We start from the raw sequence: 11968 nt of genomic DNA on the forward strand, positions 1-11968 counted from the left end.
ATATCAAATCAAGGGTTGTCATTACCCCTGGTCAACGACCTTGGCGAGCGACTGTCGTGCCTCGGCATGCGGCAGCGGACCTCGTAGTGGGCCGCGACCCTTGCCCAGCAACAAGTGGGCTGCGAATTGGACCGCGACTCTTGCCCGGAGGCCAGTAGGCTAAGGATCGGACAACGACCGTCGGGCCATGACCAACGATAGGCAGGCCTCATGGCGGGCGCGACCCTTGGCTAGTGTCGGTGGATTGCGACTCGCCTCCCATGTGCAGCCGACGCTTGACCCCCAACGGGCCGCTGACGACAAGTGGGGAAGAGGGAGAGATACTCGACAAAGAGACACGATAGGGAGGAGAGAAGAAGAATACCTCTAGAGGCGACGAAGGGCTTTGTCCGTTGGAGAGATCCGGTAGAGGAGAGGTGATGGGTTAAGATTTTACTGCATTTTATGGATTCAATTTGAATTTCTACATGAAAATAAAATGCTAAATGACATGAATTGATTGCATTTATGAAATTTTATATATTTAGGCAATTAATTCTAATTTCTGTGATTTTACGGTAAATTTTGTATTAATTGATTTTAATTTTTTGTAGGACTCAAATGGAACCACAATCGAGCCAAATTGGGACCGAGTCAAGCCATGATTGATAAATTCTATTAACCCAAAACTTCATGATCAAGATTAGGATTCGATTGGAGCTAAAATCGAGCCAATTGGAGTTTAAATTGGTTAATTAGGCTGAACTTGGGCTAACTCAGGCTGAACCAACTTAATCAAGCCGGCTGTGAACAGTGCAGTTTCAAATCCACGTTATAACGAGAATGCTACAGTACTTTTGACGTGATTACTGTAGCAAGTTACTGTAGCACCTTCGTTCCGCTTCGTTTTTCTTGTTTTTTCTTCATTTTCATCGCCAGATCTTCGGGTTTTCTCCTTCCAATTCAATATCCAGCTTCCAGAGATGATCACGAACTCAAATTGGGAATCAAATGGAGGCAATTCCATCTGTTGAGGGTTTCATTAGAGTGTCTTTGTCGCCGCGAGTTTTAGCTGATGTGTCTTCGATCTACCCTAATTGGAGCAATCAAACCATTTGGAGGGGTTCTCTGAAGAGTATTGAAGGTTCCTGAGCATTGCATTCATCACGATTCGAAGGATCTCTAGCTGATGAACTCAATCTGAATCGGCTCTGTTCTGAGGAGTTTCTGAGGGTTTCTGATTTCTTTTGATTCAAACCGATTCCAGATGAATCCAAGCCTGAATTGAGTGTTATTCTTCTGGATTTCTGATCTTAGACCAGATCTAGTGTGACGACTAGATTGGATTTGAATTGAAAGGGAAGATCCGAAGTTTCTGTTCAATTTCTATTCTGTTTTGAATTTGTTTCTGATAACTGTCATCTGTTGAATTGGAATCGATCTGATAGAATGTTTTGAATTCAGTTAATCTAGTGATTGCATTAGCTTGGGTTTTCAATTAGTTATATTCAGAAGTTTCCATAGATTTGATTCACTTAGCATTTGGTTCTTGAAACTGTTAAGTCTGAAACTTTATAAGAGCACTGTTCCGTTTCAGGTTTTTACTGAATTTGTATCAGTTTGCTAGATAGATTAGTTTTATTCATTGCTGTTAGTTAATTGCATTTGATAAGATAGATTTAATTGTTGTCTTGCATTTAGTTAATTTGCCTTGCTTAAGAATAATCTCATGTTGTTGATTTAGGGTTCTTTAGCTTAGATTGTAATTTCCTATAATTTGAGAACTTTAATTCTTGTATTCCATAACTAGGGATGATAAGTTTCATTGTTAGATAGTTTAGGTTTTATTGATTGGTTTCATGCATTTTTCATTGATACATTAAATTTTGATTACATTTCATTTGAAAATCCAAAACCCCCATTTACATAGAAAAACCCAAAAAAATAACGACATCTTAGCTTGATTCATACAAACTCTCTACTTGTCCTTGGAAAATACGACTCGTGGCCCCTATATTTCATTTGTTTGAGAGCTAAGGGTTTTCGATTATAAATTCTAATTTGAAGCTCATTCGTGACACTAGTTATGGGCTATATCAAGAGGCAATGACGGTGATTGACTATGGTGCCAAAATTAGATCTGGAGAAGTTGGATGCGAGAAAATGGTAGAGAAAGAAAATGGATTGACAGATCAAAGGTTATGCCCTAAATTTGACAATGAAATAAATTTCAAAGTTAGATTCATCGCTAAATTGGCGATGAAATTTTATTTTCGTCGCTAATTAAAATGCGATGAATTAATTCATCACTAAATTTACAATGAATATTTTATTCACTACAAATTAACGACGAAACATTGTTTCGTCGTAATTTTATGATAAATTTGACAACAAAAATATTTTTTACAATAAAATTTATGACAAATTTAATATGTTATAAAATTAGTAATAAAGTATTTTTTTATCATAGAAGTTATCGTTAATGGGTGACGAAAATGTTAGAATATATATACATTAAGAAAATATCCTCTTTGTTTTATCATTAAGAAAATATACAATTATTTCTGACAGAAAATATATTTTGTCATTAAATTTGTTATAAATTTACAATGAAAAATATTCATTCCTAATTAATTAGATTGTGTTAGTCAGTCAATATTAATAACTTTTAAAATATGAATAAAAAATAACTATATAGAAGTTTCAAATCAAAATTATTGTATGATTAATTTTGATATATAATATTTTAAATTTTTTATTTTAAATATTTATATTTTTTAAAAATATTTATAACTTATGAAATAATTTTTTAAAGTTTCCTATTTTGAGTTTGATTAGGTGCGTACATACGGTTAAATGACTAGTGTATTTTTTAAAAAGATTTATTAAATAATCGAGAAGTATAAATTTAATAAAAAACTATCAATGTGACCTTTTGATGAAATTACAAGAAAAGAATCTCTTAAATAATTCTAAAAAATTACTAAAATAACGTTGTATTATATTTTTTTCAAAATTATTATTTTAAAATTCTAAAATATGGTTGTATTTACTTTAAACTCAAGAAGAATTAAATTATAATTCAAAATAATTAAAATTAAGTTTTCTTTTCAAATATGATAAAAAGTAATTTTTTTCGATAAAATATGATAAAAAATAAATAAATATAAAAATATTATAAATTTAAATTCTACAGAAGATTGTCCAGCTAAAATTGAATAATTTTGAATATGATTTAAATACTTTTTTGAGCCAACTGGAAAGAGCCCGTGAGCCGACCGTTTGGCTCCCTCTCACGGTCTCACCGCGTCAACCCTACTTCATCCTCCGCGTTAGCAAAATATCCCCGCTTCTCGCCCTTTCTGCTCCTGTGAAAGCTTCGGGGCGAAGGGAGCACTTGCCTTCTCCTCCTCAGATCCCGTCCCCTTCTCGCCACCAGATCTGTTTCTTTGTAAGGCTCGTCGCTCTGCTGCACTGAGCATCCCTATCGTTCTCAGCTGCGAAATCTCTTTCTTTTCTAGGGTTTTCGAAGCATTCGTAATCTTCCTTCAAGATCCCTCGCTCCCCCTTCTCCGCGTAAGATTCCATTTTCTTCTCTTCTGTAGAGTCTATTTCTTTCGTGGTTCTTCGTTTGTGTAGCATTCTTGCCTTTATATGTTGTCTTTCTAGGTTCGCCAGGAGAAATGAGGACGCCGGAGACCAACTGGGAGAGGTTGGTCAGGGCAGCGTTGCGCCGGGAGCGGTTGGGCGTAGTGGTTAGCGAGCAGCAGCCCGTCAGTGGCGTCGCAGGAAATGTCCCGTCCTCCCTAACAAACAACTCCCATGTCGACGAGATATTGAGGGCGGCAGACGAGATTGAAGATGAGGACCGTAACATTGCGAGAATTTGTAAGTTCGGTCTTTTTGACCTTGGTGTTTGTGAGTGTGCGGTCTCCTTACTGCTGCGTAGTACTTTAGTTGCAATGCCCAACAGTTTATTTGGAATTGTTTACCTGTTTATACGTCTCATATCACATTTAATTCTCTAATTTATTGAAGTTGCTTGAACTTGTTCTGAGATCCTTCAAAATTATTTTAATTGTTGCTGCAGTTATCACTCAATGTTATACACTTTTCCTGTGACAGTAGTCTGAGATAGCAAACATAACCAATACTTTGTTGAAAATATTTGATGATGTTAAATGGTTTTTATGCAATTATGACTTGGTTGAGCTATTGATCTGTTCACGATGAATTCTATGGGTATCCTCTTTCCTTCTTTTGAATGATTCCTTGAGCCTTCTTGATTGTTATTTCATCTACTAATGCCTCTTTGACTAAATATCCTCTGGATATCAACTTGTTCAAGCCTCTACTTTTTTCTGAGGTGTTATATTCCAACTATTACTAAGTAATCTTGGCATTCTGGATTGTTAACCCAGTACCAACTCATGCTGACGCATGATATTGGCATCACCAGTTCTGGTCACGATTTAACCCATCTTCCCTTCCCCTTCCCCTTCCTTACGTTTCTTATATTCTTCAGTCTTTCATATTGATTAACTAATGAAAATGCATGTTCCAATAGTGAAATATATACTGATTGATACTGCATTGTTGCACTATGGTAAAATTTAATACCGAACCCCTTAGTCTAGTGTAGTATGGAGATAACTTCGATCGTCTCTCGAGGAATACAATGGTGAATTATAATCTCAAGATCAAGTTGTAAATGAGGGTTTGCTTTTGGATTGAACACGAAGAATAGTGAATGGAAATCAATGCAAGTAACAGAAATGTAACTACATTAAATTGCAGTCAATCGTAAAGGAAGTAAAGAACAGTAAATTTGAATGCTGAGAATGACAAACGCAAAGTCATGCACTTGATGAAACTGTAACCTCGCTAAACTATGATTGCAAAGGAATTAACGGAAACCTATAACATTGAAATGAAACAAAGCATTGCAGAAATTAAATGAATTGAAATGTATTAACATAAGTAAAAACAGTGTAAGGAAATCAAACCAACTTGTTCCAACAAAGGGACTAAATGAAAACTAAGCACTGAAGGTGGAGCTCCCCGATCGGAATGAATGATTGCGAATGATGCTTGTAGATGAAAAGAGGCGGGAGATCCCCATGCCTTCTTCTCCTCTACAAGTGGTGCCTTTGGCTTGTAGAGCTCTCCTTTCCTCTTCGCGTGGTCGGTTGATGGCGGCTCTAGATGTGGATACGGGCGGTGATGACATTCGATGAGGAAGGAAATCCCCTTTCCTCTTCGTGAGGTCGGCTGATGGTGGCTCCGGATGTAGCTTTGGCCGGAGGTGGATGAGGATTGATATGCTTCTCTCAATGAGGAAGGGAATCCCCTTCCTTGAGGTGCCGGTGATGATGGAGATGGTTGGTGGAGACGGAGATGGAGATGGCTAGCGGTGGCTTTGGTGGATGAGGAGGGAGATCCCGTCCCGTGAGGTGCGATCCGATGGGGGTGGCGTCAGGAAGGAAGATGATATCCCTCATTTTCATGGTTGTGTGAGATGAACCAGCTTTCCTCAAGTGAACCAATGCTAGTGCCACGATCATGCTAGGGGGCACGACTAGGCCGTGTAGCCCATTGGATTGCTTTAATCAAGCTGCAGCATGGGACATGATTAGGCCGTGTCAAGAGACACTACCAGGCCGCGTGGCCTTTTGGAGCTTCGGTTGATGTCTCCTTTGATGCCCTAAAAACAAGATACACTCACATTTTAGAAATAATGTTATCAATTAGAAAGAAATTGAAATGAAGCTCAAAATAAACTCTTGCTCGTGAAATATGATATAAATACGAATTTAAGCATACAAGAGGATTAAAATGTCAGGTATGAACACAAAACAATATGTCAGAAATGTTGATTTTCACTGATCAATCATCCATTTTGCTAATTCACATCTTCCTCAAATGGTTGTAACCTTTTATAATAAACTTTTGACCAAGATATAGTATTTTCATTGTTTAGGAATTGAAAAATTTTATCATGAGATTTTTTATTTGTTCGTATCTTAGTAACATGACAGAGATAACATTGCTTATTTTGACTTTGGTGCATCTGCTGCAGTATGTGAGCATGCATATTCCTTGGCACAAAACTTGGATCCTAACAGTGAGGGTAGAGGTGTGCTACAGTTCAAAACTGGCTTGATGTCAGTCATAAAGGTACAACTTTTAACATGCTAATTTTTCTGTAACTTGTTAGAATTTCATCACAATAGACTTGACCTACCTTGTAGTACATCTGGACTAGCTATCACTTGTTGGAGTGGGCATGACTTTTTCATAGGTTTATTAGAGAAACTTCAAACTGAACTGAAACTGATAAGCTTTAGTTTATTGGTGAAATTTTCAAACAGAAACTTTATATATACATGCATGTATAAATTATGTATTTATATATACATGTATGCATATTTATCTAGATCTGTATATCTAATTTATACATGAATACACATATATATCCTTTATATTTGCTTTGATTGTATCAGTCTACCATCTCTTCAAACTGAAATCGAAATATTTCATTTTCCAAACTTGACCTGAACATAATAAACTGATAAATTGAGTTTCTTTTTCAGTTTGGTTTAAATTGGTCCGCTTTGTTTTTTTTCAGTTTTCAATTTTGGATGCGTAGCCAATTTCATCTGCACTTCCCATGTCCAATTGTCATGTTGTTGTGACTTTGAAATTGGCTTCTTGTACTAGTTATTGAATGTTGATCGTCTACTTGTGAACAATTAGATATTTGATTCCTTTAACATATATTTTGGTGTAAAATTTTACAGCAAAAACTTGCCAAGAGGGATGGTCGAACAATAGATCGTAGCCAGGACATTGCTCGTTTGCAGGAATTCTATAAACATTACAGAGAGAAGAACAAAGTTGATGAATTGCGTGAAGATGAGATGAAGATGAGGGAGTCCGGTGTTTTAAGTGGCAACCTTGGAGAGTACGTGTTTTCTATTAGCTGTATATCAATGGTTCTTATAATTAGGCACATTTTCTTTAATTTTTTTTGTTTTGTCATTAATGGTTCATATTCATATCTATGCATGAAGATATTTGAAATTGATATTGATTTATGTTATAAGATAAAAAGTTGCCTTAAACATCCAATCTTTCCTTAATACACTTCTCTCTGCATTTCATCATCCTTTTAGCTTACGTGATGGTTAGGCAAAGTACATCATGAGGCATGGGGGCTTTACAAAGCAATTGTAACTTTTTTTTTTGTCATTCATGGGATGTGGATGCTACTTTCACCTTAAGACAATATTGTGAGACTGTTGGGGTGGAAATTCTAATTTTTTTTTACTACAATAGGATGATTAATGATTGCCTTCGAAATATGATTGAATTGATTACTGTGGGACAAACTTTTACCATGGATAAGGATCGAATTTTGATAAAGTCAAAGCAATGCTCTTTTACGTGGTAGTCAACTGTAATTTTTTGATTTATCTTCTCATAGATAATTATGAGATCGATTGTTTAAGACCGCTAAAGTGACGAATTCTAACTTTGCTATAATAGGATGATTAATGATCCATTCCTGCATGCAGAAATTTAGGAATCCATCTATTATAAGCCCGTAACGTCAGTCTCCACTGTACCATAAAATTCCTTAGCAAAAAATATATTTTACCAATTCCCCAACATTCTAATTCTGAAAGAATAATAAAATAATGCAGCCCTCAGAAGTGATGATGACCGTGACTGCTGCCATTAGCGAAATCGAAATCTCCTGGCAAAGGCTTACCGTAGCATCCTAATGATCGAGGAGAAGGGAGCATTGCCTTTTGGGAAATGGAAAGTAGACGAGGCGAAAGTATAAGACATGTTCGAGCCGTCTATAACTGTTTAACAAATTGAGGGGAGAGAGTAGAAGATACAAGAGGAATCTAACCTCTTTGCATTATTTCCTCAACCATCGAAGCCGCTAGCTCTAATCTAACCAAAAAATAATGTCTTTCAGGTTAGCTGGCCCCAACAGAGATGAGATATATCGATTTCAGTCTGGCAACACATTTGGAGTACGATACTAGCTAGCTCTTAGTTATGATAAATATATATACCGATGTATTTTTTAATCTCTCCTTGGGTTTGTTGTATAATTCATGAGTTTGCATCTCACAGTAAGTTCATTTCAAGGGCATTAACAGAAGACATGAGAATTTGATTTGTTAAAAGAGATGCAGACGATGGGGAAAAAAAAAATCCAAGGAGATCGAATTGACACACCATCATGGCAAATACTTGCAAGGAAAGTAAATAGTATCGAAGAACTTGAATCGATGAAAAAATTATAGATTTGCATAATACTTTAGTTGAACGATTTGGAAAAACATTGGAGTGGTCGTTGATCCCGGCTTCCACGTGCTTCATCTATCTTTACGCTTCAGTTCGGATTTCCCACATACAATGTCAAAATGTTCCAGAGTGAGCCTAAATACGAGGGGTGGATTAAATCTCATGGAATTTGTTTTTGTCAGCTTTGTTGTGAATAAGCAAAAACTCGAACACAGAGAGTCGCCAAGAGGAATCAGTTGAAGGAGTCAACAGGAGGACTCAATTGAATATATTGACAGAAGCACTCGACTAGTGAAAGAATCAACAGATAGTATGAGAACTCGATTGAAGGAGTCAACAGAAGGAGTCGATAGGAGAATTCAACTAAAGAAGTCGATAGGAAGAGTTGGCAGGAGAAGTTGACAAGAGGAGTTGACAAGAGGACTCGATCGACTGAAGGAATTGATAGGAGCAATCAATTGAAGAAAAATCTTTCATCTTTCAAAAGACTCAATAAGATGAGCTCAGGTGCCCTGACCTGAACCTCGAATTGTGCTTAAGCTCTCCGTCGACGACGGCGACGACGACCGTGCGAGATGAAGGCTCTTGCAAATGGGCGACACACTTGGCGAAGAATGAGTGCAAGACGGATCCATCTGCAGAGCTCAAATCTGGATTCTTAAAGTGGAAAAGTCTTGAGATGAAATGAACTGCTCGGTTCTTGATTACTTTCTTCTTCATTTGTTTTCCAGAAATCACTTGGAAGAAGAAGTGTGGCTTTCTTGATCTACTTTCAATATGCCTTCACTGAATGAAGAAACACAAGGGATTTCTGTCTGTGTGCCAATAATCTTCTCAAAACTATTGAACAAAAGACGTAGTCTTCCTCAAGGGATTTCTTGACCGCATCAACAGCAACATTAGCCAGGCGTTTCTGCTCGTCTAGAGGGATGCCGAGGCGGTCGAAAGTCTCAAGGAGCTTGGGGTCGACCTCATCGAGATTGCCGAGCTTGGGTTTCTGCTTGGGCTCCGAGTAATAAACTGGAAGTGGCGGAAGCGGCGGAAGGGGCGGAGGCGGAATTGGAGCATTCAACCAGGCTCGCCTTTTTTGTCGTCATCCTCCTTCTTCCTGCCGTCTTTCGAGGAGCGACTGGGCCTGCGATCGGTCTGAATGGCGCGAAACGGATGGAATCCGATGTTCCTCTGAGGAAGGACTGGGATTAGGCTTCTTGAATCGGGGAAGGAAGCTGATCCGGCGGAACCCTAGGCGATTAGGCGAAGCGGCGAGGTATAGAATCGCTTAGATCGCAAGCGATTCGGCAAGAGGAGGAAGGGGATAATTGGGAGGAAGCCATGTGGCACGTCTGTCATGCCACGTTTCATGTCAAAATTTCATATAGTCATATGTATCATTTCTCATATTATATATATATATACTAAATTTATTAATTTCAAAAGTGTACGATAAGATTTATCAAGATAAACGAAGTTTATTTTAGCAATTATCCAAATAATAACAATGCGAATACTAAAACATAGCAAATAATTTGAGATTGGCTTCTCAATCTGGACTCGGTCAATTGAAGAACGAGTCAATAATTAATTAATTCCTAAGAAAGGGATCATTGAAGTTCGCCGGAGATATCAGAAAATTAAGTTAGACGGCCCTCCGGCAGAGAGGGAGAGGGAACGGTGAGCCATGCATCGATGCATTGGACGTGGAAGGCATGGCAGCACTCCGGCAGAAACCGGATCTGTCCGTCCGTGATCTCGCCGAGGCAGATCGCGCATTCGGTGGTCTCGCCGCTGGAGCCATCGTGGAGGCCCTCGTCGGCCCTGTATTCGGAGATACAAAGCACGTCGATGACACACTCATTGAGTCCGGCGGGGGTGACGACCACCGACCGCTCATCCACGGTACTCGTGCCCCCGGCCCTGGTCGACTCACTAACCCCGGCGACCACCGCCTCGTCCCTTGGTCCGTTCGAGTTTATCGCGTGGACGACCGAAGGATGATTGCTTCCGGAGACGACGGTCATCTGAGAGGAATAGCCTGGGGTGACGACCACCGACCGCTCATCCACGGTACTCGTGCCCCCGGCCCTTGTCGACTCACTAACCCCGGCGACCACCGCTTGGTCCCAGGCTCCGTTCGAGTTTATCGTGTGGACGACCGAAGGATGATTGCTTCCGGAGACGACGGTCATCTGAGAGGAGTAGCCTGAGCTTTCCTGTCTCGAGCGAGAGGTGCCGTTAACAAGCTCGACTCCCTGGGTCGTAGTCAAATTATAATTTTCACGATGCTTAAGCCATATTACTAGCAGCAAGATTAGCCCAAGGATGAACACTAGACAGATGAAGAATACGGTGCCGAATCTGGCAGACTGATGGTCGGCGGTAGAATTGTCGCTGTGGAATAAGAAGAAGTTTTGGGAGGCGGCGGCTGTGGCCATCGAAGCAAGCAGCGGACAGCGGTGGAGCTCGAAAGGGTTTAAAGGCTTTAGAGAGGCGACGGTAGTTAAATGGATTGGCACGTAGACTTGTTCTGCAAAGCAACTCAAAATTTTACGCTTTAGTCCTGTAAATTTTCAATTTTTTTGAATTGGCCATTAATTAATATTTTATTGACTCATTTTATAAGGGGCAGCACACCGTTGTAGTAAAAGATGATTACATTCATCCTAATGTCCTTCCTGGGCCGTCTTTATAGATGATGCGAAGGGAGTTAAATCGTCACAGGGTTATCTTATAGTCAACCGCCAATTAACTAGGGGGTGTGAGGGATTTTTTCCCCGAGGATATATGTATGTCAGTAATTAAAAGGAAGGAGAATTTTGATTCTTATTTGAGATGGAGTGAGTTAAGGAGGGAAAGAGGAAAGAAGGGTAAGTTTTACTTTTGCATGTTCATGAATCAATATAATTTCTTACATTCCGATTTGGGGGGTAAGAAAGGAGAATTCAAAAATATTTTGTTCAAATTTTATCCCTATTTTAAAATATTAATTTTTAAATTAACTTATCTGTTTAAGTATTTCGTCTTTGCGCCTCGCTCTTCACATAACGCACATCGTCGTAGTCTAATGTTCAATCGCTCGCACTCCACGACGTCGGCTTCGGCCCTCGCCGCATATCTCTTCGAGGATATGACTCAAGAGGACAAAGATATATAACCCTAATTTTTTTCTTCTCCTCCTCTAAGGATAAGGACCATATATCCAAAGAGCATGTGTTATCTTTTTTTAAGGTCTTTCATATCTCAGCTTCTACATACAATATTAACAGAATTTTATAGTTTTTCATCCGTCCTCTACATGGGTTGTATTTCTTAAGAAGTGAGGATATTTTGATAACTTTATATATTCAAATTTCTCTTCCTTTCTTATCAAACATGATAACACATGTTATATTAATCAACCTTCTCTCCCTTAAATAAGGGAAACATAAATATTTACTTCCTCTCTTTTTCCCTTGCTTCTCCTCCCTTGTCTTTCCATTAATGAGCCTTCTCTCACCCCATCCAAGTAGTGTGTAAAAGGCAACACTCCAATAGCAACCTAATGACGATCTCGCCATACTTGATCTTGTCTAAGGCAAATCATGTATTTGGGGGTCTCGTCGAAAATAGAGTATCAGGCCGGAGCAGTAACATACGGTGAAAAATGAGAAGATTGAAATTTAGAGGG

At 38.8% G+C, this 11968-nt stretch overlaps 1 protein-coding gene across 1 annotated transcript; it reads left to right on the forward strand.

The window, feature by feature from the left end:
• The first annotated feature begins 2085 nt into the window (after nt 1-2085).
• LOC141814570 (uncharacterized) lies at nt 2086-9454 on the forward strand. Its single transcript, XM_074702512.1, has 7 exons — nt 2086-2177; nt 3232-3430; nt 3501-3555; nt 3649-3867; nt 6059-6156; nt 6780-6974; nt 9230-9454. Exons 1-7 carry the CDS (start codon nt 2086-2088, stop codon nt 9452-9454), a joined length of 1083 nt encoding a protein of 360 aa, XP_074558613.1.
• Nucleotides 9455-11968: the final 2514 nt, after the last annotated feature.

The sequence above is a fragment of the Curcuma longa genome, chromosome 21, assembly GCF_044706935.1.
Source record: "Curcuma longa cultivar G26 ecotype Majalengka, Jawa Barat chromosome 21, ITB_CL_G26_1.1, whole genome shotgun sequence".
Lineage (NCBI taxonomy): Eukaryota > Viridiplantae > Streptophyta > Magnoliopsida > Zingiberales > Zingiberaceae > Curcuma > Curcuma longa.